The sequence below is a fragment of the Mauremys reevesii genome, linkage group 20 (genome assembly GCF_016161935.1).
Source record: "Mauremys reevesii isolate NIE-2019 linkage group 20, ASM1616193v1, whole genome shotgun sequence".
Classification (NCBI taxonomy): domain Eukaryota; kingdom Metazoa; phylum Chordata; order Testudines; family Geoemydidae; genus Mauremys; species Mauremys reevesii.
In genome coordinates, this window is record NC_052642.1 from 20,880,132 (window position 1) to 20,907,431 (window position 27,300).

A 27,300-nucleotide genomic window follows, 5' to 3' on the forward strand; every position below is an offset into this window, starting at 1 on the left:
AGAGTTTTATGTGAAACAGAGGGAGTGTCAAGGGGGCGTTCAAAGAGTAAAATGGAAACACAGCAGCAAATATAGCTAGGGAGATCACTGACGAATAACACGGGTGTTCAACTATACCAGAGGTCTGGAAAACAAGACAAACCCAGAAAAGCCAATAATAAGGCAGCAGAGGAATAAACTATTGGTAGCTGCAGCAGTAGTTCCTTCAAATCCACATTTGACAAGGAGGATTTTAACACCACATCCCTCCAGGATGCCCTTGTGTTTACTAATGAGGATAAGCTGGAGGACAGACTGAGCTAACAGAATGGGAGGCAATCATTTGGCCAGGACACTGGGAGACGTGGGTTACAGGTTAAACCACTCAACTATTATCTCGATCCTGGAGAAGTAACAAACAACTAAAAGTCCAGGGATGGTATAGTCCCAAAGCGTCTGCAAAGGATAACCTAACAGCTACAGGCAAGATTCTGCCTCGGTATGTGTGCAGAGCTCCAAAGAGGGACATTTGGGCAGTTTATAATGTATGGTTCATGGACATGTTTGGAAACGTGAAAGCCAGCATAGATGTGAGAAAGGCAAGCCAGACCAGACAGAGCTGATTAGTTTGTTAAAGGAAATAACTGTTGGTGCAGATGCAAAGAGCCAATTATTTACTCTCTCCTGATTTTCAGAACGCTTTGGATAGTGTCGACGTGACAGTCAGGGTTAGGTAAATTCCATTTACACCCACTTTATGGCCCATGGATGCTGCCACAGTGGTGTAAAAGGGACTTAGTGTAACAGAGTCAGGCCTTGCGAGACCCTGCGTAAGGTCAGGCCCGTAGCTGCACCTCGGACCACCCTCGGCAACTCCGTTCCCTTCGTGGTGTTTGCATCTCTCAGACTGTCATCATACAACTACTTCCCCTGAGCCATCACTTATCCAAATTATCCTTAGTTCTTTTCATCTCCCATCATAAATCAATCCCTTCAGTCCCCTACTCACAGGGAGGAAACATGCATAAATACTGAAAACTTCCCTGCCAGCTAATGGCCCCATTTATCCTTCCCCATCCTACATCCACTAGGCGAGAGATCAATGCTGTCCTTTGTTTCCTGCAGGGTCAGTGCATGACATCAGTTACATTCAGAGCTCCTGTGAGCACACAAAGTCTTTGGAACACCTTGAAAAACACAGACACAATCTCTCTCTCACTCCCCCCACTTCAGCAGCCAAGGCCTGGGGAATTCTGGAACTGACACCCGGAAGAGCAGACGCAAAGCCATGGTTTACATCAAACATGCAAATCTCATGTCACTAACACAAATCAGACTCCATCTTCCTCACTCTCTACCGAGAGCAATGGCCTGAGTTCCTATCACATAGAAGAGCAAGAAAACAACAGAGAAACCTTAAAGAAAAAGCAAAACAAATCAATCAATCAATTAGGGATAAAACATAAGACCAGAAGGCTCCAAATTTCCAGGAGGAATTATCAGGTTGCTTTTGAAGCCCCGTTTTGGCTAACGGGCTGGCAGGTTACGGTAGGAACATTGGTCGGCAGAGAAGAGAGCTCTGCCGGAGGCCCTTTGTTTTGCTGGTTTTTTTGTTTTATTTAAACAAAAGGAGACATTTAAGAACAAAGTTAAATGGGAGGAGTGGGCAGGAGTGATTTTCATGCCAGGCTCGGGGGCGTCTCCTACCTTGGATGCCGTAGAGCCGGTTGAGACGCGATCTTCTGGCTTCGTCAGCGTATGGCACAGCCAGCCAGGGCATCTCGCTGAAATACTGCTTGAAAGAGTCCTCTGACCTAGGCAATGGACATGGAGGTCAGATAAATGCACCCTCATTACCGTCCTTCTGCGGCCCTTTTTCCTGTTGAACCCTTTGCCCATACGCAGCCCCGCAGATGCCTGACACTTCCCCAGGGCCCAGAGCTCACCTGTACACGGGCAGGCCAAGTCGCACCCACCCAGGGCGAGACCACACTGATTTTAAAGCCGGCGCCTCTGCCAAAGAAGGATTTTGCAGCAAGTTTCAAGAAGAGGAAATCTCCTCAATTCTGACAGCTGCTGTTCAAGGGCCCCGCAGTCCTCAGGCTTGTATCCAGGGCATGCAGGAACCTCAGAGCAAAATGTTAAGCTCAGCTCAAGGGTTGTGGCCTTGCTCTTGACTCCACCCCTGCCCTGGCTAATCCATCTTTCCCCTGGCTCCGTCAATCTCTCCCCAGAGCCAGCAGGGTGAAGGTATCTGGCCACTGCGGAATCAGAGCCATCTCATGCTACCAGGTTGGGGTGCAGGGTCCTTATTATCTGGAACAGCCCTGTCCAGTCCTGCCTCCCTCTCACCCCAGACCTAGAGCCCGGTCTCCTGTGTATCCAACAGCACTCCGAGGAAGAGGCCCGATTGGTTTCTCTCTTTAAAGCAGGTGCCGTATCCATTGACACTTGGAGTTTCTTCCACCCCATGGGCACATATCAAGCAACTGAATGTACCACAAAACTGGACTTCTAGTAACTCCCAGCTCTCTCCTTGCTTCGGGCCATGAGTTTCTCCAGTCTGGCCTGCAGACGTGCCTCGCCCCTCCAGCCCCTGCACCACGGCACAGCACAGAGCTCTCCAAAGCAAACAGCAGATATTACCTGTCTGCGCTAACGAAGACAATCTCAAATTTCTGCCCCGCCTCCTTGATTTTCCGGTAGGACTCCACCAAGACCCTCGTGAGGCTTCGGCAGGGGGGGCACTGGAAAAACACAGAGGAGCACATAGTACCTGGACACCAGGGACACAGCTGTCATTGAAGTCAATGGGCCCGATTCACTCCACAGCTTCCCTCAGCAGGGGGGACAGGGAGCCCCATGAGGCCCCCATGATCTTTGCTTTCCCAGGGGGCCTAGAGGCAGTCTCGCAGTCTGCCAAGTGGCTGGGCCTGCTGGACGGGGGCACTGACTCAGCAAGTCACCAGTGCAACCTCCGCCAGCTACCTGGAAGGGGAATTTCACCTCAGGCACAGCTGCCCCTGCAAAAGTGACTCTGGCAGTCCAGCCAGGGCAGGGTTTGGTTATCTAACGTGAGCCGCTGCAGTCAGGGCTGAGCCTTCCCACAGAGCTGCCACTCACCTCCAACCCCTTCCATTTACTCTGCGATGGAGAGGTGCCAGCTACTCACCCAGTGCGCAGAGAAATAGACCCCCACGTGAGAGCCCTCCAGGGCGGTGCTGTCCAGCGACTGGCCCTTGTTTCTGAGCAGAGGCCCTGCAACAACTTCACTGAAGGGTTTTGGTCCCCAGGGGAACTCCAGCCCTAGGGGAGTTTGGGATGGGCAAGGGGAGAAGGCAGAGAGAAGAAGAGTGAGAGCCACATCTAGCATTTACACTTTAAATGGCTTTACTGAGGCCCTCCCTGCTTCTCCAAAGGCATCTAGCCGGGCAACCAGGCAACAGACAGGAGTGGAGAGTCCTCTTAATCCATCTGCACTGATGTCTTTCCATGTAGACCTCCTCTGCCCCCTTCCACCCAGATACTGGGCCACATCCCTGCAGGAGGATCGGCACCAAATGGTAACCAATACATTTGTTCTGAAGGGAAAACCACCCTCTGACACACACCCCCCTCCGAGGGACACAGAGAGCCACCCTACAAAGGGCCATATTCTCTGCCCCCCAATCCCAGGCAATCAGGCTTTCCATGGGGGGAGGGGGAGAAGCAGGGTGTCCCTCAGAGATTCACACCCCCTCCCAGGGTTCAGCCACTACTGGGGTCTCAGAGATGAAGTCATTTATGCAGCAGTGGGTTTGTCCCCCTCCTCCCCACAGTGGAGTGCTCACCCAGCGGACCTGTGCAGCTGCAAATCTACTTGCTGCCCTCGCACCTCCGTCCCCAGCCCTACTGCGCAGGACACCCCAGGGGAGCCATGCTTTGTATCATGCAGAGGATCCACATCTCCTACGTAGGCTCTCGGTATCCTCTTCCCTGCCCCCCCAACCCTACGCAGCACAACTGCACTGCTTTCTACTCTGGTTAGGACCCTCGGTGCCCACAGAGGGGCAGGATCTGGCCCTTAGGGATCCCTGTGGCTTCTAAGCCGCAAAGCGTGTTTGCACGCATTCACCCAGTCTCGAGATGTCAGAATGCTCTCTGGGAACAATGCAAATAGTACTGCTTTGGGCGGCCAGGTCATTGCTGCAGTCTGCTTCATTCTTCCCTTTTAAATGAGTTTGGCAGAGCTCTGCAGGGTCGGTTCTCTCTGCCCATGGCTGGGGCGCAGGCCATGTACTCTGACTGTTCATCTTTTAGAGAACAGGTCAATCTGCCCATCCCGCTCCTCGCAGCCACTCTGCTTCCTGAACAGCTACCATTTAAAAACCATTGAGAAGCAGCTGATGTAGCCTCGGTTACTGCAGCTCAACTCCCACCTCAGTCTTTGTCTTTTAGGAACAGCAGCAGGTTTCCTTAAAGCTGTCATCATTTTCATTTCCCTTGCACAGGGCTGCTTTGTCCCTAGCTTTAAGACTGGATAATGGACACACAGGTTTCCTTGCCCACCTGAAAAAAGCGTCTATATATTCTGACTATTCCTGCTGCCAATTCCCAGAATAATCAGCCCGTCAATTCAGCCAGAGCTAAAGAAACATTACCAGATGGCTTAGACCACAAATTATACTTAGCCTGTCATGCTGCACAGCTCCCGCCCGTTACATTACACCTAGGGGCTTGTTTTCAGGATCTGTCACTCCCGCACTGGGGAAATGACAACCGCATGGAATGCGGAGGCACATATGTTGAAGGGTCAAAGGTGGGCAGGCAGGTGCCCCGCTTTCATTTTGTGTAGGCACTACAAATATGTGCAGCAATGTTTGTTTTCATCACTTGCCGATTCAGAGAAGGCGAGGTCTGGTATAAACACGCCGCGTGGTATGATTTAGAAAAGAAAACTGTAGCTTCTTTTAGGCACCATCTGTAAGTACCAAGGGAACTGTTCTGTCTCAGCCTGTGTGGTGTTACTAATATTCGCACCACTCACTAGATGAGAGCAGCACAGATCTTAAGTTATGAAAAAGGTGGATCCTCAGTTTGTCTGCCTATGTCCCCCCAGTGAAATGCTTACTGCAGCGTTTCATTTCATCCAACTTTTTCCTCATTTGCACTTCAGACAGCAAACCTAGAAGGGATGTCTTTGTTCGTTAAAAAATGAAACCCTAACTCTAATGGGAACAATGCAGGGAATTTCATGCTGAAAATAATCCAGTGCTTTGATGAGGTAAATCTGATGATCTTCATTTGTTTCCATTTTTTGCTTCCAGGCACACTTTGGAAAGGGAGCTAAAAGAGAAGCTGTCAGCCGTCATATGGGTGTGCAGTGCTCCAGGTCTTACCTTCTGGGTCATCCCGGATCACCAGCAAGCCGTTTCTGCACACAACCTTCCCCGTGGAAGCGTCTATAAATATCAGCGATGGAATGTTGGAGACTCTGTATTTGTTCCATAGTTTTAGCTGTAAAAGAGAGTGGGAGGGAGAAGAAGAGGTAAACTCTAAGCAGCTTGACCATTAATACTTTTGAGCAGCAGCAGCACCTTACAGGCCAGCGATCAGAAAGAAGCAGAAGACGACAGAGCGGCAGTTTGCAGCAGAGCATCCAAAGGTCTCACACAGGAGCCCAGCTACTTCTAGCCTGGTGACTGCAACAGAAAACGGCATCGTGTTGACCGGAACTTCCTTGTTTCACTCGGTTGGTGCCCAGGGCCATGAGCTAAGTTTGCATTCTATTCCCAGTTCTGCCATGCACTTGCTATGTGACCTGGGACACAGGAGTTAATCTCCCGGTGCCTCTGTTTCCCCCATTGTGGAGCACTTTGAGATCTCTGACTGGAAGGCACTGTATGTGGGATATGCTACCACCACCACTCTGAGGCAATCCTGTTTCAGCTGCTTCCTCACCATTCATTATTACACTAATCTCCAGTCCATGCCCAAGACATGTTCACACTGAAAACACAGCTGACATCCAGAAACTTGGAGCGATGATTCTGCCTACACCCTGCTGCCTTCTGGCCACCTTGATTAGCAGACTAGAGGTCCCCAAACAACTTAACTTCGTCCAACGCCAATAACTGAAACACACCTGGGGTCACACACTTCTCGTCTGGCATCATATTTCTGCACGTACAAATAAATAAATTCTGAGTTCTAAAAAACACCAGCACTAGAAGGAACTATAGAAAGAGGAAGATAGCTACTGGCAAGGCATAACTTGCAGGTGTACATGAGGCTTGGAAAGCCTTCTGTAACCACTCCAATGCATTTTCAACCGTAACTAAAAGCCAGGAAAGGCTGTGGTCTGAGGAGCTGATCTCAGAGCTTCGAGTACCTAAAACATTCCAATCTGAGCAGTTCACTTACATTTTTCCAAGGCACTTCAACCTAAACAGCCCGGTGATGAATTATCAACCTCTTAAATGCAATCAGATCACAACACAGAACCAGAGAGGACAGAGGGGAGGGGAGGGAAGGAAATGAATCATTAGTTTCCCACATCATCAAATAATGTGCTGCAAACTCTCCCTGGCGCCATAGATATTTATGACATTAATTTGGGCCAGTGGAGAACAAAAAACCGCAATGGAAGAACAGCAGAATGGAGCCTCAATGTTAATAAAACTCACAATTCCACTGCTTCTGATACTTTATGCTCAGTTATTTTGCAAAGCAAACTAATGGACCCAGAATAAACCTCAAAGCACATGCTTCTGTATTCTGATCCATCTTATTTTATTTATATCAGAGTAATACTCACAAGTCTCAGTTGAAACTGGGCCCCCATTGTGTTAAGTACTGTATGATGGAGATGCTGAAGACTCTGTATTGTGCTAAGAGACAATCCCAGCCCTGAAGAGTTTACATCTAGTGGACAAGACAGATGAAGGGCATGGGAAAAGGATGCAACCTCCAGCTAGAATGAACTGGGTGATCTAGCTTTTTATATGCTTAAAGACACTCAAGCTAAGGAGACGAGTCATAGACACATTTAGGTTTTAATGCCAGTATCTAAATCACTCTTCTGGAACTTGTTCCTGGGCAAAAATCTATATTCTGTCTAGGTTATTGTGTTTTGAGAGACTTGACAAGGCTATCACAATCTATCCTACCTGAAACTTGTTTGATGATCAAAGTCCTCTAGGTCACAAATATCTAAAAAATGTGCATATACAGATGCGTAATGGTTTTTTTCTTTTAAATCTCCATTTATTAGGACCTACAGAAAACAATGCCTGGTGCTGCCCCTGCTAGCACCAGTTTCCTAATACACACTATTCCCAGGGCTAAGCTGGCATCATTGATGATGCTGATGCACAAGCTAAATGGATTTGGCCACAAAAGCTGCAAAGACTTTGCTAAATGTACGTCAGCCGTGTTAAACTGAGTTTGGTTCAAAACACAGAAAGTAAATCCAAGTTTGTGAAGTTTAAAGGGATCTTTACAAGGATCTAAGAGGGTGGGGCAAACAAGAAAGAGGTTACAGAAAGTAGCTGGAGAGCTCTCTGTAAATAGCTGCTCACATTTTACTCTATTTTGTCGTGTCTTTGCCATATGCAGCAGACTCCCCTCAAGGCCCTACAGTATGCTGCGGCAGCTTTCCTTTCTGGAGGAATGGCGGTAGCAGTCTCTACATTATGCCCAACCAACAGTGCTCCTAACTCAGCCATGTATAATCGACAGGGTTTACATGTCCTGCACATCTGTGGGCGCTGTATAAATAACCAAAGGTATCACTGCGGAGGTATCACTGCCGGAGGTTCTGGGGCTGCCCAGGCTACAAGGCCAAAGGGGGAAGAAGGGATTGAGCCTGGCACTTAAACTCAGGTCACTGTTATGGTAGAGCTGGGCATTAAGTGCAGACCCACCGGATCCAGCTCAGTTATGCACAAATCTCAAGCAAAATAAGAAAAATCAGTCACAATGGCTGACTTTCATGTTGAATCCATCACATAGCTTCAACTCAAAATCATCCATCAGTCCCTCGTCCACTCCAAACATCTGTGACCCTCATCAAAGCTGGGTGGTGCTAAAACCCAGCTGTAAAAGAAGCTGAAACCTGGTAAATTTCACACCCTGTTCAGTGTGGGCTGAGAACATTTTGCACAGCTCTGCTTACCTGCCTCAATGCAGCAGTCTGTGAAGTTTAAACAGCTCAGATTGGTGAAGAGCTCTGTGGTGATAATAATAAATAAATCCCTTGACAAACAGCTATATAAGTCCAGACTATTAGTTGGGCTATAATTTAAATGCAGCATGAGACACGGATGAACAAACAAGACAATTGCATTTAAGAATACCGGAATGTGCTGTCATATAAACACAGTTATGAAAGGCTTGAATAGCAAATTAGTGGTCTCCAAGCACTAGCCATATTAATGTGGATGTCTGTATTAGAAAGTACATGAATGCGCTGTTCAAAGTCTGAGCAGTTTGATTTGATGATTCTCCTGTGCATTGGGAAAGCTGATTGGAAATGAAAAACGCATGCACTGAAGGATGATTGCCAAGATTTACCACCATTCCCATGGCAATGAGCTCTTTCAATCACACTCTGCTTTCCAAAGCAGATCAGACGAATGGCTCATTTTACGGCAGGTCTGTTCCGAAAGTACATGACCTTGATAGGAAATTGTTTTTTTTTCATTTACTGCTTATTTCTGTAATTCAAATTCTCTCCTCTCCACTCGAAGAACGGGACAGATTCCCCCCTCCCCTTTGTACAAAGAAGAATATTCTGTGTTTTGTTAAGAGTTGAAAGGGAATAGTGGCCTTAGAAAGTGCCAGACAGCCTCAGCTTTTAACCTTACAACTACCCAAACTTATAAACAGCCGTTTGGTGGTTGGAAACTTTCGTTGTTAAAATCATAGTGAAACATCTGGAAATACAAGGACAGCAAAGAGATTCCATCAGTACTAGATATTACAGAGGTGGATGGGCACTATAGAAAAACCGAGGACCGATCAGCATTTGCTATAGACCAGTAACATAGATTGAGAGATGTAAGACCAGAAGGGCTCACTGTGATCACCTAGTCTGATTTCCTGCATAACATGGACCAGAGTATTTTACCCAGTGATTCCTTCATCAAGCCCATATCTTCTGGCTGAGCTAGAGCTTTAAGAAATACTTTCAATCCTGATTTAAAGATGCCAGTGATGGGAGAAGAACAGGAGTACTTGTGGCACCTTAAAGACTAACAAATTTATTTTAGCATGAGCTTTCGTGAGCTGCAGCTCACTTCTTTGGATGCATAGGGAGAATGCATCACATCCCTTGGTAAATTGCTCCAATGGTTAATTAACCTCATAGTGAAGTATCTGGAATTTTAATTTGTGCAGCCTTTGAACAATGCCTGTCATACAAAAATGAAGCCGACAGAGATGACAGGTCCCCAGCATGTCATGCTCTATCTTGAAGCTGCTTGGCTGAAGTCAGAACATGGAGTGCTGGGATCCTGTAGCATCAGCAGGCCACACAGCTGTATTAAAGGCGAGAATGGCCGCAACGTGTTTCATGTTATGGAAATTCCCTCTTAGATCCAAGCAAGTCACCAATGTGGCCTGAAACTGAAGGGAAGAGCTAGACCTGAAGCCAACGTTTGCACGCACCTGTGCAAAGTGAAAGCACAGAGCTTGGCGAAGTCCTAGCCTCTAACTGACTGTCTCTACAAGGCTGTCAACATGGCACAGGCAGTCTCCAATTACTGGCAAAGGGTCTCCTCTGGCCTGCTGACATGAGAAGTTGGCTAAATTTATTCTGAGCAATTTGGCATTTGTGATCCACACAGTAAGGCAAATGAAAGAGAAAGAAAGGCAGTCACAGTACAAGTAGGTGAACAATCGCCCCTGAAAGGACCATCTATTGCACTAAGCATGGTGGATGGAAAGCCAAATGTGAGCTAATCAGAAACCACAGGAAGATCAGAGGATGCTGCAGGAGAACGCTGCCTCAGCAACTTTTAAATGCAGCTTTTCCTGTCTGGAGGAGAATTACACTGAAATAACATGCTTCTTGCTCTGAGGATTTGATCATGCATTTAAAGAGGGGATTCTTTGCTACACTTCCCAACAGCTGTTGCAAATCTGCAGGATCAAGCCAAACCTAACACAGATGTGGAATTAATCTAGACTTTTCAGTCTGAAATCAGCTGATCCTTTCAGACTGCTCCTCACTCCCGAGTACTCCTCACTGTACCAGGAGTACTCCTCACTGTACTCCTGGTAAGTTAAACAGTCTACTCCGCACAGAAAGCCAGTTGGAATAGGAGCTGCGGAAGCATTCTCTTCTCAAGACACCACTGACAGAGTGACCAGTTTATACAGAAATATACCTGGTACCAATGTTCCCTCTAATTTTTTCATCGATGTGCATAATGAATTTAGTTATAAGCATCAATATGGAGGTGATGTGTAGCGGGGACAGGGCCGAGGGGTTCGGAGTGTGGGAGGGGACTCAGAGGTTGGGCTGGGGATGAGGGGTTTGGGGTCCAGAAGGGGGCTCAGGGCTAGGGCAGAAAGTTGGGAGGGGGTGGAGGGGGTCAGGGCTCTGGCTGGGGGTGCAGGCTCGGGGGCAGGGCCGGGGATGAGGGGTTTGTGTGTGGAAGGGGGCTCAGAGCTGGGGCATAGGGTTGGGATGTGGGGGGTGATGGCTCCAGCTGGGGGTGAGGGCTCTGGGGCGGGGCCAGGGATGAGGGGTTCAGGGAGCAGGCTCAGGGCTGAGGTGGGGGGGGGGGTTTGAGGGCTCCAGCTGGGGCCGGAGATGAGTGGTTTGGGGTGCAGGCTGCCCCAGGGCTGCGGCAGGGAGAAAGAACTCCCCCCAGCCCTCTCTTGCCGCAGCAGCCCGAGCCCCGGGGAGAGTGGCAGCTCCTGGGCTGGGACCTGGGGAGAGGTGCCTCTCCGCACCTGTGCAGCCCTGGATAGCTTAGAGGTAACTTAGCCTAGTACCTTGTACAGGAGCTTAACAGAACAGTTCCGGTGGAAAACCAAGTTACCGGTTATGTAATCTGATCCATAACACAAAGTCATCAATGGATTTAATTGGCAGGAGCTCGGAAACCAGGACCTGAGTTCAAATTCTGACTCAAGTTTGACTTTACATACAAATCACTTACGTTTCAGAGCCTCAGTCCCCATCTGTCAAACAGAACGAACATTGTGGAGTGATCTGCTGCTTCATTAACTATTGTTGGTAAGGTGACTGGAGAGCCTCAGACTTGAGGCATTAAGGGAGGGCAAAGTATTGCTCTTGGTTGCTGTGCTACTGCAGTCACTAATCATTTGCTCGCTTGTTTCCTCCATCTTGGTGAGCTGGAAATGGACCAGCATGAAGTACATGGGAGAACATTGGAGTTGGACACAAAAATCAGATCACGGGTGTTAAACTAAACACCCGCACAGCTGGAAACTTCTCTGTTCTAAAGCACATAACGGCCAGGGGACAGGTTATAAACCTACTGGGCTAGAAACTGAATAAAACCGACTGGCTTGGGTCTCAAGGAGAAAGAGGACTCTCATTCTCCCCACTGGCATGCTAGTAGGAATGGGAATCTCCCCCTCCACTAACAGCTGCAGGGTGCTATTTTTGGTCATGTCGACTGACTTCTCAGCCCTGGTATCTGCGTAGGATGCATTAACTCACTAGTGCAAAGTCTGGGCAGGGATGGTTACCACTGACAAACATAACATGAAACTGCTTTCAGTGCATGCAGAACCCCAAGCATGAGATTTGTTCCCACTTGAACTTGGTTAGCGGCAGCCCACTATGGCAACTGGTATCCATAATAAGGGTGTCTTCACTGTCATGTTATCTGAGTGAAACTGTGCTAGATTCCACTCCTCAAACCATATTAGGATAAAGAGTTTTGCTTGTCTTCATCCAAGTCAGATGAATGCTCTGAGAGCCATTTGCCCAAGCAATATCATCATATTTACTGCAACCCAGGCTTCGGCCCTAACCCTGGGAAATTCAAGCAGACAAAGTTAATTTAAAAACTCAAGAGCAGATCTGTCAACAATAATGAGAATGTGTTCCCAATATGGAGTGCTGCTGCTTTCCATTAAATGAAAAGCAATGCAACATTTCCTTCAAATTCTCCTTTGAGGCAGTGCCTTCAGAGTCTTGTTAATTTCCTCTGAAGGCCCCTTAAAAGATCCTGTTTTCCACCACCCTGACAACTGGACATACTTCAGTGCAGCTGGGTTTAGTTTTTTTCTTTGGGGAAGTCAGTATATTGGTAGTAGTTTCTAGTGAGCAGATAAATAAATTAATTTGGTACTTGGAGACTGTGGGTGGGGCAGGTTAAATTCCTCTAAATTCCTCTTACAGAGAAGTGATACTGTAAATTAAAAATTAAAATAAAACATTTCCCCCCTAGGAGCACAATTATACTGATAAATCTTAGAATTGTTTAAAGGCACATTGTCTGTTAGTTTAATCCCCACAATCAGTCGTGGTTTACAGAACCTAACATGGAAAAGTTTTTCTGTTTGGAGTTAAACTGCTCCCTGCAACATCTACAATCCAAACACAACAGAAATGAGAGATTACCAAGAATCAGGAAGTGAAACTGACCAGTGTAGACTCATTGTCCAACATGAGTGACTTCAAGAAGTAAAGCAAGAGCATTATAATTGGCAAAAATGTTTCAGCACGAGACCGGAAACAGGGAATGGGAGAAACTTGTAATCCACCTTCCCCCTCACACAACAGAAAACAACTGCGGAGGGGATTCATAAGTCATAAACTACAGGTTGAGAATTGCTGGGGTGGGACTTCTTGCCAGCAATGCAATACAAGTTTAGTTCTTCACTATGACACTAACAACAAATCCAATCCTCGCTTCCTCCGCTCTCCTGCATGTGCTATTTGGACAGGGATCATAATTTTTCTCTCCAGTGGAAGACAGACAGACAGACAGACAAACAGACAGACATGAGCTCAATTCCTGTTGGTCTCTCATTACAGGGCCATCAGCTGAAATACTGAGAGGTCTGTTTGAGAAACGTACAGGTATTGCTCTGCTGGAAAAACTACTACGGCTCCGGGAGCTGGAGAACACAGGCTAGCTCCAACTCTGTCCTGTGGATTGGTTCCAGGATGTCGAGACATCCTCAATTGTTCATGACACTTCATTCTCAGTCAGTGCTGAGAGATGAATGCCCTCCCCACGTCCTCACTCCTAATGCTAACTCACAGCTTGTACATTGTGCCCTAATGGATTTACAAGTGCAAGGGGGCCACCCGGATGTTGCACGCAGCAGGTGGGCGCTGCAGGACAACGGACCATGCCCTCACCCTGTCAATTCAAATCCAGTTAATGTCTGTCCTTCCAATTCAAGCTTAGCTCAGAAGGAAAGGACTTCTCCTACTGCCTTCACAACTCTCCACTATCTCCTTGTGTAGCTGAACCTCCTTAATCCAAATAGAACAGGGGGCATGACATTTCTCTAGGTAGAAAGGGGGACTTCTCAAGGCAAATTATGCCTGCTGGAGGACTGAGTTTGGAAGGATAGAGAGCTGAATATGTGGGTTTGGATACATTATTTTTTACTGTGTTGCTAGTTATTTCTCTCTGAAAAACAATTGCAAAAAAAAGTACAAGAGATAGAGATTTCCTCCTAGAGCATTAATAAACAGAGGAGGAGGCATTTGCACCTGTAAAGTGCAATATACAAGATCAATGAAAATGATTCATAGATTCCAAGGCCAGAAGGGAATAGGGCGATCATATAGTCTGACCTCCTCTATAGCACAGGCCACAGAACCTCCCCAAAATAATTCCTAGAGCAGATCTTTTAGAAAAACATCCAATCTTGATTTTAAACTTGTCAGTTATGGTGGATCCACCACAGGTCTTGGTAATTAATTATCTTCACTGCTAAAAACTGTGTCTTATTTGCACTCTGAATTCATGTAGCTTCAACTTCCAATTATTGGATAGTGTTAGACCTTTCTCTGCTAGACTAAAAAGCCCATTATTAAATATTTGTTCCCTATGCAGGTACTTATAGACAGTGATCAAGTCACCCCTTAACCTTCTCTTTCTTAAACTAAATATATTGAGCTCTTTTAGTCTATCTTTATAAGGCATGTTATCAAATCCTTGAATCACGTTTGTGTCTCTTCTCTGAACCCTCTCCAATTTATCTACTTCCTTCTTGAATTGTGACCACCAGGACTGGACACAGTATTCCAGCAAGTCACACCAGTGCCAAATACAGAGATAAAATAACCTCTCTATTCCCGCTCAAGATTCCCTTTTATGCATCCAAGGATCGCATTAACTCTTGTGACCATCGCATTGCATTGGGAGCTCATGTTCAGCTGATTATCCACCACAATCCCCAAAGCTTTTTCAGAGTCACTGCTCCCCAGGATAAAGTCCCCCTCCTCTACAGTCATACTTTTGCATTTAGCCATATTAAAAATGCCTACTGGTTACTTACACTTAGCAAGCGATCCAGATCGCTCTGTATCAGTGACTTGTCCTCTTCATTATCAGCCACTCCCCTAATTTCTGTGTCATCTGTGAACTTGACCAGTGATGATTTCATGTTTTCTTCCAGGTCATTGATAAAAATGTTCAATGGAATAGGGCTGAGAACTGATCCCTGCAGGACCCCACTAGAAATACACCCGAGGAGGAGTCCATTGACGATGATCAAGATGTTCCTATTGCTGTGTGTGTATTGGGCACTAAGCAGCCAAAGGTACCCTCTGTGTGGCATGGTGGTGCTCTCCCTACTCCCCTCCCCCTCCCCCCCAAACCCTTGTGAAGACACAGGCCAGCTGAAATCAGCACTATAAACAGTCTCTTATTCCACACAGGAATTACAATCAAATAATGCATGCCTCAGCAGCTCTTGCTGGGAGCTTCCTTTCCAGCGCCATGTTCCACTATCAGACTTTGTCCCACCAATGTGGGCTTGTCAGCTAAAAAACCCTAAATGAAAGAATTAAAAAAGCCCCCACTGCTATTTGTATTGTCTCCTTTGGCCTACCTCTGATTCGGCTCCCTAGTCCCATCAGCATCCCTGAAAATGTGATTCATAAGTCAACTGGCAATGCCATCATTTTTGCAAAGCAGCTGCTGGATGGCGAGCATGAAGAGAGTCACAGAAGACTCATGTGTCTGCCTGCAAGTTTGCACCCAGAATATTGTTCATTTTGTGATTGACAAACAAAACAACTATTTAAAGATCAAAGGTGGAAGAGAACAATTAGTGTAGGCTTTTCTAGATGATCTCCTGAGCTAGTGCAGGGTTGTTCCCTATACCTTTTTAGTGGTTTGTCCAGTCTAGTTTTAAATGTCCTCAAGTGACAAGCCTTGGACCACCACAATCTCAGTCATCTTCCATCCTTCCTCCACAATCTCACTGTCAAGTCATTTCCTTTGATGTTCCACCTAAAATTCTCTTTTTAAATCATCCCATTGCCAAAAATCATTCAACTCACCAACTCAGGCCTTGTCCACGCTGTGATTTCAAACACTGCACATCCTTAGGATAGATGTGAGTTACACTGGTGCAGCTCATCCCAATTTGGAACGCTGCCTGGTGCAAATCACGCTGCCCTCACGTAAACCCTGTCTATACTAGGAGTATCTACCAATGCAGCTACATGGGTGGCAGGAATCCCAGTGTAAACAATTACACACATTGAATCTATTTCCCCATGTTAAGTATCCTCACACCTTCTTGTCAAACTGTCTGAAATGGGCCATCTTGATTATCACTATAAAAGTTTTTTTTTCTCCTGCTGATAACAGCTCATCTTAATTAATTAGCCTCTTAGAGTGGGTAGGGCAACCCCCCACATTTTCATGTTCTCTGTATGTATATATATCTTCTTACTATATGCTCCATTCTATGCATCCAGTTAAGTGAGCTGTAGCCCACGAAAGCTAATGCTCAAATAAATTTGTTAGTCTCGGTGCCACAAGTACTCCTGTTCTTTTTAGTGTAAACTAGGTTCATCCTAGCTAGAGCCAGATTCAAATATCTTTCTCCCTTCCAGCATACCTAATCCCATTAACACTCCATCCTCAACCACCGCATGGTTCCATCCTGACCTCCTGTTACCCTGCTCCCCTCCCCCCACCAGGCAGCAGTACAAGCCATTTACATTACCAATTAAGCAACCCCAATTACCTTGCTTTACAATTTCCTGCACTAACAACCAAGCCAACCAGAGCACTTTTATTTGAGAGCAGAGCAGTGCATGGCCACCAGGCTCTGGCAGACACTCCAGAGCGCGAGCATGAGCTGCCTCCTTTTCGCAGGATACAAATTGCACAGGCTGACAGACTGGATTTCCTACAGCCCACGACTGACATGAAAACACCCAATTTGTTGAGCAGAGCTTGGAGCGACTGAACAGTGGTTCACATGATCTACAGAGAGTGAAAAATGGAGAGCAAAGGAGGCCTGGTTTGTTTTACGTTTTCGACTTGTAAAGAGAATTCAGGGCTGGTGAAAGGTGCTGGATTGACATGCTGTACCCAGAACAAGTACAGTGCAGGCAGCACCAATGCAAGCTTCCCCCATGCTGCCCCACAAACTCTGACCTATGGGGATCATTTCACACAGGCCACATCCAACAGCCATTCGATAGCGATGGGTCAACCTTTTCCTAGGGTCAAGACACTGGACTAGGACCCAGGCACCCTGGCTTCAATCTCTGGCTCTGCCAGAGACTTCCAGAGAGACCCTAGGCAAATCACACTCCGTCTCAGGTCCTGCTCTATAAAACGAGGATAATCCTTCCTTTCTTCCATCCTTTGTCTCTCTTGTCTATTTAGATGATAAGTTCCTCAGGGCAGGGACTGTTTCATTAAGTGTGTGGCCACACTTGACGAGCAGCGCTGCATCACCAGCGCTGCACTCGTTATACCCCAAGCAGACCAGGTGTACAGCCAGCGCTGCAGGCAGGGAGTTGCAGCACTGGATGTGCCTTGCAGGTGTGGACAGTTACTAAGTTGCAGTGCTGTAAAGCCTCCACCAGCGCTGCAACTCTCCAGTGTAGCCAAGCCCTCAGGGTCTGCGTAGACCCTACTACAATACAAAACAATATCAGCAATACAGACCTGTGCTTCAAACACAGACAGAGAGGTGGACAAAGAGTCACTTGGCTTTGTCTTGGGCATGAATTAAAAAGAAAAATTACATGTTCACACCAATGTAATTGATCAAAGACGTCAGTTCAGACTCTACTTAGGAAAAACACATGATTTTGTTCATGCTGCAAATACCAGCAGGCTGCACCTGTTTCCTACCAGTTCCTAGGAATTTCCGCTTGCTGTATGGTCCATGAAACCTAGAATGGCTGCATGCTCCAGAAGCAATAGATTTACTGATTCCATGGTACATGAGGAAAGCAAGAAGTTATATATACAGTGTAAGATTATTCAGCAACTTTACACCTTACTAATCTTCTAAGAGTAGGTCTACACTACCCGTGGGTAGTGATCGATCTATCGGGGATTGATTTATCATGTCTAGTGTAGACGCAATAAAATAGATCCCCAATCACTCTGCCGTCGACTCTGGAACTCCACCGTGGTGAGAGGCAGAAGCGGAGTCGACGGGGGGGCAGCAGCAGTCGACTCACTGCCGTCCTCACGGCCAGGTTAATCGACCTAAGATATGCCGACTTCAGTTATGCGAAGTTGCATATCTTAGGTGTGCGCGCGCACACACACACACCAGTGTAGACCTAGCCTAAGTGTATGGAGGAGAATTTGGTCAGTGAAAAGTTTATCGGAGAACCTATGATGGGCCTATTAATTTGGTTGCCCTCTGTACACACATTGTGGAGACAAAAAGGCACCATAGAGCGTAGCTGCACTGGCTAATCCACATGAGCTAAGCAAAGCTCTTCAAATAGTGGGTGAGAGAGTCAGAGACTGGAAAACAGAAAGAAAGAAGAACTTTTAAAACTGCGTAAATAAATCAGCTATTCACATACTAGAATACACACTTCACTACAGACTGTACATTTCTAGGAAGGGCATTCTTCTATCACAATCAGCTTTGACAAGCTTAATAATAATGCTTTGCATTTATATTGTCCCTTTTACCCAAAGAGCTCATGATGTTCTACACTCCCTTGCTTAAGCATCACAACCCTTCTGTGAACTAATTAAGCATTCTCTCTTCACAGACAGGTAAACTGAGGTATATGGATGCCGTGACAGTCACACAGCAAGTCAGTGGCAAAGTTGGAGACAGAAGCTATGTGGTCCCTAAGTCACCCTGCTCTACCCACCTGACCACAATCTTCAAAACATAGATTTAGAACAAGTAAGATGGGGAAAGTATCAGAGATTCTGAGTCACTAGCCCGGACTATTACCCCATGTTTTCTGTGATGTCACTACCACAATTTCACATTGGCATGGGCATAACTAGAGACAGGGCAGTACATGGAAAGGGGAAGAATAAATGGGTCAAGTCAGATTTCCAGATGTCCACCCAAGTCCAGCCAAAAGACACCGCGATATTTCAGTCCTCCAGGCTTAATTTGGTCACTAAAATACAATTTTCCTAAACAAATAAATCACCATCAGAAAAGCAACTTGGGTAAAAACCTCAAACTTGGATGGTGCCTGAAGTTTGCATTTCCACCACACTCAGCATGAGTGTTTAAAGCAGCCTTTGCTAACCCAACAGCAATAAACTAGTCAAGATGATGAGACTCTCCTCACAAGATGCAAACTGAAGGTCAGCAGAGGAAATGTGGTATTTGAGTATAAATTACGGGCTTGGGTATCAGTTCTGAACAGCCATTAGCTGCTCACAACTTCCTACTCTCCTCTCAGTTCATCACTCGTTCCCATCCCCCAAGGAGAGTACACTTTGCTTTTCTGCATGGCCAGCTCTCAGCTCAGCACACCTGCAGCTCCAGAACATTGGCGTGGAAAAGGAGTCAAGTTACAATGGGACACACAAACTCTTCTCCCTGGAAAGGGGAAAGAAGCGAGTGGAAAGAAGGCACCGACCATGGCACGCACACACCTGCGCTGAGTTTGAGCGGCTCTGGTAGTAAGCAGGCAAACAGCAGAGGTTACCAAAAGACCGTGCTAGCTGAACCAGGCAGCAACTGCTTTCACGAGTTAATGACAGCCAATTCCTCCCACTGAATTCAAATTTTGTTTAGCTCTTTGGGAACGGCCCCTCCTTTGTTCGTGCAGAGCCTAGCACATTATGGGCACTGCTGGGAACAAAGATAATAAATAATATTGCAGATGGTGCAGGTCATGGATAGTGGAATGTGGAGCCTTTTACGTCCCAGTCACTGGTTCAAATTTTGCTCAGGACAATGGTGGCCAACTCACGTTCTCATCCAATGGTGGTTTGGTGGTTCACAGTGGAAAGCTGGCTGTATCACAGGAACCACCACTACACTTGCCATTGGTTGGTATCTTTATTGGCAGTGTTGGCAGAGATCAAAGACTGAAGCAGAACAAGGACTGAATTCTCTCCCCCACCTCTAGAGAGGGGACAGCTGCAGGAGAGAGAGACACATTGCCAGGGAAGCTTGCACTGTGGTTGCCCCAGCAGCACCTGTTCGGGGATAAAGAGGAACTTCAGTCTCCAGGACTGTCAGATAGGCCCTTTTCCACCAGCACCCTTGTGAAATGCTCTGATCCATATGAACAAAGAGGATTAACATTCACCGGTTAATGATACGGGGCTGTGGGATATATTTCGCATTTGAACGTGGCTGTAACCTCTCTATTGTTTCCCTATCAGAAGCTGGGAAAGCAGAAAGCCACACAGCGCAGGGAAATAAAAAGCAGCAAGAACAGAGAGTGTTTAGATGGTGGGAGGAGAGGATACAGGGGAAAGAAATACAAGACAGATGGGAAAGGGCATCAAACATGGGCCCTATAAGTTATGCCCCCAAATGACTAGTTTGGAGTAAGAAACAGCTACATCAACATAAATGTAATAAGAAAAAATAATAATTTATCCATCTCTCTATGGGGAAAGGATATTTTTCCATATGTTCATAGGAAAGGGTAGAGGGGTGGGGTGGTGATCTGGGATGCCGAATATACAGTAAGAGTCTCCCAAGGTCTCAAGTCTCATCTGTCATTCTTAATAGGCCAGCTGCCAAAATGACCTTCCATTGCAGCATGGGTTTCCTATCTGCAAAGTCTGCTTTTGCGGCTGCCACTGGCTTGCAGGCAGCCAGCAGCCAGGACAGATAGCAATCTCTGGGTCCAGGCCTCACAATCCCAAGTCATTAAGAAACAAACAAAAATGTTTTAAGCATGAGCTTTCACCAGGGCTCCCACCAAACACAAAGGCCTCCAAAATCCACAGGGAAGCTGGGATTGTTTTCAGTGCACACAATCAGGTATTAGTGTAGGTTTGTTTTTGTTTTTAGCAGCCAATCCAGAAAGAGAACTTTAAACAATCAGATCAGAAAAGCTCTCAGGGGGAAGCAATACCATGCTTGTTAGTCCTTTAATGAGTCCAAGGCTGGCTAGGACTCTGGGGATGTTCCCTGGAGCTTCCCAGCAGCAGCAGGGGTAGAGGGATCTTTCCAGGACATTCAGACAACCAGCATGGAAGTTATTCCACAGGACCAAACCTCCATGACAGTAGCCTGCCCTGTGTGCAAATGCTGTCTACAAATGTACAATGTGAAGAGGATGCTAAAATGCAGAGTCAGAAAATATTGCAGAACTATCAAAAATTAAAAACTGCCCAAACATGGAAAACCAGCGCTCCTGAGCAACCCTCTGGTGTCAAACAGGCACGGACTCGAGGAGCCCCAGCACTCCTACAATAATACTGCAACAAGCACCTTCCATCTTGAGGATCTCAAAGCACTTGTACAGATATGAAAGAATTAAACCTCACAGCCCCTTTGAGAGTCAGCTGTTGTTCTCATTTTCCAGGTTAGCCAAGTCAGGAACAGACAAGGGACACACTGCCTCCAAATGCCACATGGTGAGTCAGTGACAGAGCTAGGAATAGAAGAACCCAGCTGTCTGAATCCCATCCTTCCTCCCACAGTCCAAGCACACCGGAGCAACCCACAATGGCAAGGAGGGACAGACAATATATCATTTTCAATGTTCCAAGGGGTTAAATGATACAAGTGATTTACTCCTTAACACACCCTGGCCAAAGCATAGAGAGAATTAACCAAATCCATCTGTTCTTAAGCACTCTCTGGTGAGCTCTGGACCCTCAGCTGATCCCCTCTGTGCTCCTGGAGCTGTTTACAATAACACACAGGGCCGTGGCTGCTCAATTTGTTCAAATACGCAGGGTGCGCATGCGCTGGGGAATTCTTTTTCTGAGCCATTAAAATCCGTTTCCATAAACATCTCACCACTGAAATGGCTTCAGGTGGAGCTGTAAAGGACGCCCTTTGCAGAGCTGACTCTGGGCCTCAAATTCTCTCACCGTTAATGGACGTTGCAACCACAACTGAACCCCAGTGACTGTGGTGGTCAGTGCTGCCGCAAGTTCCCGTGCAGAAGAATCCTTGTCAGGCTAACCGCTAACCAGGAAGCATGATGGATGACTTTATGGGCCAAGACTGCCTGGAAAATGCTTTCCTTTCCCATATCACCGCCTCCTTTCCCAATTCTCAGAGGATTCAGCAGGGCAGCAATGGTGGGCCATGGAAAATAATGGGAGAAATCTGCACCTTAGAGTCTAATGATCTGAATAAGGCCCAACAAGCTGCAAATTCTTACAAGTGAGGGAATTAACCATTGGAACAGCTTGCCTAGGGCCATGATAGATTCACCATCACTGGCAAATTTTAAATAAAAGGACTGGATTTTTTCCAAAAGATGGGCTTTAGTTAAAACAAGAATTAGTTCAGGGAAGTCCTATGGTCTGTGTTATGTAGGAGGTCAGCCTAGATCAGTGGCTCTCAACCTTTCCAGACTACTGTACCCCTTTCAGGAATCTGATTTGTCTTACGTACCCCCAAGTTTCACCTCGCTTAAAAACGATTTGCTTACAAAATCAGACATAAAAAAATACACGTGTCACAGCCCTGAAAATTGCTGACTTCCTCATTTTTACCATATAATTCTAAAATAAATCAATTGGAATATAAATATTGTACTTTCATTTCAGTGTATAGTATATAGAGCAGTATAAACATGTCACTGCCTGTGTGAAATTTTAGTTTGTACTGACTTCACTAGTGCTTTCTATGTAGCCTGTTGTAAAACTAGGCAAATATCTAGATGAGTTGATGTACTCCCTGGAAGACCTCCATGTAGCCCCAGAGTTACACGTACCCCTGCTTGAGAACCACTGGCCTTGATTACCACAATGGTCCCTTCTGCCTTACAATCTATACATACACTGATTATTTCAGAAAGCTGGATGCAAAACTACTTCTCTTTTCTTTTTCATCCTGCGTCCAAAAGCAAAACTCAATCCCTTTTCCAAAGAGGCTGGAGCCCAGAGACTCAAAACTGACAAAAGACAAGTCAATGATGTCTAAATATGAAAATATCACCATATGTCTAGCACTAGCAATTAATCAAACCCATATGTTAAGAAACCAGTCCAGATTAACGGCAAATACAGTCTAGATTTAACGTTTACACCTGAACAGCGAATGTATGTACACAAGGGACTAGATTCATCATTTATTTTGTAGACAGCATGTCTCATAAAATGCTCCCCTAAAACTCTTTACAGAATTAACTATAATTACCTAGAAAGAGAGTGGCATAGGGCAATGGAGTAGAGCTGTTTTCAGCTGAGCTCTGAAAGGAGATGGAGAATTGATGAGGCAGACAGATAGTAGGAGACTGAACAAGATGGAGTTATAGAGAAAAAGGCTCTTGCAAAAAGGATGCCACAGCTGTACTGATGGAAGAGAGAGGAAGCCAGTGCTACATGAGCAGACATGGGGACCAGAGACAAGGTCCATGGGGTGAAGAGGTTTATGACAGGTACATACAACGCAAACCTGGGTCCACTAAATGAATGAGAAAAGCATTTGGTGGGTACCAGATGAAAGCTGAGCCACTGCAGAGACCTTGGTGCAGCTCAGGAAAAGCCTCTGAGCCTTCAAGGCTCAACTTTTGAAAATACATGGAAGGCCAGGTGCAAAGCTGAGGAAATCTGTTCCTGCAAAGCCCGAGCTGCCCAAGGCCCACAACTCCAGACAGCAGCTACAAACAGGAGAAGCAGCAGCATATGAGGAGGGAGCAATTTTATCTTCTCTATTTTAAGCCTAAGCAGCATGTTTTACAAGCTTGGAACCAATTAAAAAGAAAAAACTGGACAGCTATTAATCAGCAACAAGGTCAGAACCTTCAGCGATATCCTGACTTCACCCTTGGGCGTCACAATATATCTCCTGGAGAGGCGAGTCCATCTGTGGGAGTCTATCATGCAGGGTGGAGTCAGTTAATCCGACAACAGGAAAAGCAAGAACTGATCCTGCAACATGAATGATTCCAAGTGAGCAGTGACTCGCTGTGGCCCTGTAGTTTACATGGAACCTTAGAGCAGTGCAGAGACACCGGCAGCAATTTGTACTGAATGAGACACTCATTCCAATAGCTGATGACAACACAAATCCCATAGGGCCATTCAAAATGTCAGATAAGATGCACTCTGCATTCATTACCTCTTTTTAGGCTCACAGCCAGCTGGAAGAGGTGGCTCAGAGGCTGCAGCACCAGGATTGAAATTCCCTGGAACCATAGGTTCAAATCTCACTACAGTCAACTCCATCCTTCTGAAGTAGAGCCCCATGCAACTTTCTGTTGGGATGTCAGGTTGAAGAGAGGCCTTGTCTGTTCTGTGGGGAGCCGGAAGATTTTGTACAAGATTAACAGTTGGTCACATGTTCTTGCCCAAAACTTCTCCTCACACTGCTGAGGTGGCCACATTTCAATTGTTGCTCTGTGAACAGAGTTTGTAAAGTGTTTTGGGATGAGGAACATCACTCTGAAACATAGTTATTAAAACTGGGCCCAGACAACTGATCCAGAGAGAGAGGAAAATAATGTACTTTTAGAATCTTAAACAGGGAAATGCAAGAATGGTAAGGGGGGACACCATTACTGAAAATACTAGAAAACAGGGCAAGAGGTTTTTCAGGGTTTTACTTGATTTTGCAACATACCAGGAGAATGCTAGTTCCCCGCTGTGGTGACAAGGACTGCAGGTACAGGATGCTTTCAGAGTATCAGGAGATGGAAACATGTCCACACTACAAGGGGAAAATCCCCTAGAGCTTGTGAAATCACTTATTCTGTATATAGATATAGAATCTTTAGTCTCTGCTCTTATCAACTGTTTGAGATACATGCACAGAGACAAGTAAGGGGAAATAGAAGTCCACATTCAACCCTCTGAGCTCAGACCTGACTGGATACAGTGGTGACAAAGCAATCTCCTTCTGTTTCAGAAGGGATTTGGAAGAAAAACTTCTGAATAACAGTGTTAATGTCACTCTCTTGTTCAGAATTGAGCATCAAAAGCTTCCTATTGACCCAATTCTGTGAAGCCCCGAGAGCCCTCCACTCTCACTGGACCCTTTGGTTGCTCTGTACCTCCCCCAGCATTCAGTTTCCTCAAGGGGACCAAAACACTATGAAATGTGAACTAGTATCCTTCCTCACTAATTATGATGAGCGCTAAAGACATGATTTGAAGCTCTCACTTAAGCCAAACATCTCTTTAGATGGGAGCCTGGTAGACAACACTCATCTCCACTTTCCAACCCCAAAGGCTTGCTGCTTCCCAAAGTGCCCGAGGAAGTCTGAGCAAAGATTGGCAGAAAAGATTCTTTCGCGGTTGCCTGGAGTTTAGGGCTTTGGGTTTGTGGTTTCTAATTGCTTACACAAAATCCCTTAACACGCCATAAGCAAACACAAATCTGAGGAATGAGATCTTTTAACACAATCACCACACACAGAGAGTGTGCAGAATACAAGTTTTGCTTCTTTCCCTTTTGGTATAAAGTACATGAAATTAAGGTCTGGTCTACACTGGGAAATTAGGTCGGTATAACTACGCTGTTCAAAGGTGTGAAAATTATCCATACCTCTGAGCGACACAGTTAAACCAACCTAACCCCCTGTGTAGACAGCGCTAGGTCAACCTAGCTACCATCCCCCGGGGAGATGGAGTACCTACACTGACGGAAGAATCCCACCCATCAGCATAGGCAGTGTCTTCACTGAAGCGCTACAGCTGCAGTGTTTTGAGTGTAGACGAGCCTAAATGTTTGTTAGAAAGCAAAGATCTGGGAATAAGAAGATCTGCAGAAATTGAAACTGACTAATCAGCTTGAAACCAAAGCAGTTTTTTCCAAGGATCTGTTCTGGAAGCTCAGGGCATGGTCACCCCCTTCTCCACCCCAGTCAGAACTAATTAAATGCATCAAGAGTCAAATTCCAACATCTTCATCTCATTTGGCAGCTCTGCAGTTAGACTATTAGCTTCTCTCTCTCTCTCTCTCCGGGTCATTTTTCAATTATCTTGCTTCATCTTTATTCCATTTCCAGGAACACTTAGCAACAGGCTCTTGCAATCAGCAACCAACAGGCTAGGAGCCGAAGGAGAGATTCTGCAGTTAAGATGACCTTTTACCACACATGCAAATTTTAAAGAAAGAATTTGCCCTGTGTGCTTTCTACGCGTCTCTTTTGGTTACATTCGCCCCTGGTTAATTCTCTCTCTTTAAAGGCACAAGCACCAGAGCTTACCCTTTCTCATTGAATCCTATTGATGTGAACAAAGCCTGCACTCCGCCTTCATCTTGTACTGTAGGATTCTGTTTTGTCTCTCATCTGATGGCCAGGGGACAAACAGGGCTAAAACCAGGCTGTGGCATCTCCCCATCTGATGGCAGGACTGGCTGAACACTGCCTGTTCCCACAGCTGAGATTCAGACCAATATCCTGATGCAGCTCCACCAGCTGAGCCACAAGAACCTGCTCTTATAGGGAGGACAAGACCCTAGTGTTCTCCTGCCAACTGACTTTTATTGATAAACAAAGAATCAGCAGCTTTCATTCCAGGGCACCTAAAGTGCATGCCAAGAACCAAACAGCCCATAGCATCCGAAGCAGCATCCCGTGGTTGTGCTCTTAGTGATTAAAACTGACTGACCTAGATAATATGGAGGTGGGGTGGTCCAGTGGTTAGGGATTTGAGAGACCTGGGGTTCAGTTCCCTGCTCCCATCAGACTTCCTGTGTGATCTTGTGCAAGTCACTTAGTGTCTCTGTGCCTCAGTTTCCCATCTGTACAATGGGGATGAAAGCAGTGCCCTGCTTTACAGGGGGGCAGTGGGGATCCATCCATTAAAGATCAGACACTACAATAATGGGGCCAGACAGATAAGAACTGCTTGCTGGAGAGCAATTGTCCACTCGCCAGGAAGATACAATCCCAAGCTGATAAAGTGGCGTGCAATTATGTTCAGTAAATGTGTAGATTAGGTGCTGCCACAGAGCTCTAGACAAAATGCCAACGCTCTGGGAAAAGGCCCTTGGTGCCCCCAGGTTCAACAAAACCCAAAATATAGTGTGGCCTCATCTCTGTCACTCCCCACATGAAGTAATTTTATGAGACACACACAAACAATGAGATCACTGTCAGCTAAATGTAGGTTAAGACATAATTATTACACTCTTCATGGTAAGGCTTCTCTAATTAGGGCGGCTGTTTAAAGTCTGTGTTGGGCACAAAAGCAACAGACCGTAGGATGACTGAAAAGTAATTTGTGTATGTGTGGAGTGGGAAAGGACGGGAAGGGAACGGTGGCTGTTTATTAATTTCCAACCATCCCTGATACCAAGACATATGAACATATACAGGTCAAGTACCAGCTTGTTTTTTCTACTTTTTAAACGGAGTGCACGAATTTAATTGGCTAAGACTAAGTTGTCAGAGTACCTCTGAAGAATACCTTGTTTCCAGGTATATCACTGCCTTTAGTCCCAAAGTCACCTACATTCCTCACAAGTTTGAAAAAGTTGCTCTTACCCTTGAAAATTATTTACATCAGAAACAGCAAATCACGAACCTGAGGCTGCAGAATGAGTTGTTTAAAGTAAAAAAGAAATCTCAGAGTATGTTCAGGTTTGTGACTGAGTGGGGTTTTTTTTGGTTTCTTTATCACACATCCCATCCCACCTTGGCTGATTGAAAGATACCAGTGACAGACTGACAGTCCTGGTAACAGAAGCCCTCTCTTTAGTACACAAAACAAGCACACGTACATTAACGTAGAGGATAACACAATAGCATGATTTAATTGATCCAAATTC

At 46.0% G+C, this 27,300-nt stretch overlaps 1 protein-coding gene across 1 annotated transcript in view; it reads right to left on the minus strand.

Moving 5' to 3' along the window:
- NXN (nucleoredoxin) overlaps positions 1-27,300 on the minus strand; it is a 98,834-nt gene that overhangs the window by 31,993 nt on the left and 39,541 nt on the right. The window contains 4 exon segments of the mRNA XM_039507775.1: positions 1,687-1,793; positions 2,626-2,726; positions 3,152-3,285; positions 5,358-5,475. Of these exon segments, the coding sequence (XP_039363709.1) occupies positions 1,687-1,793; positions 2,626-2,726; positions 3,152-3,285; positions 5,358-5,475 (460 nt within the window).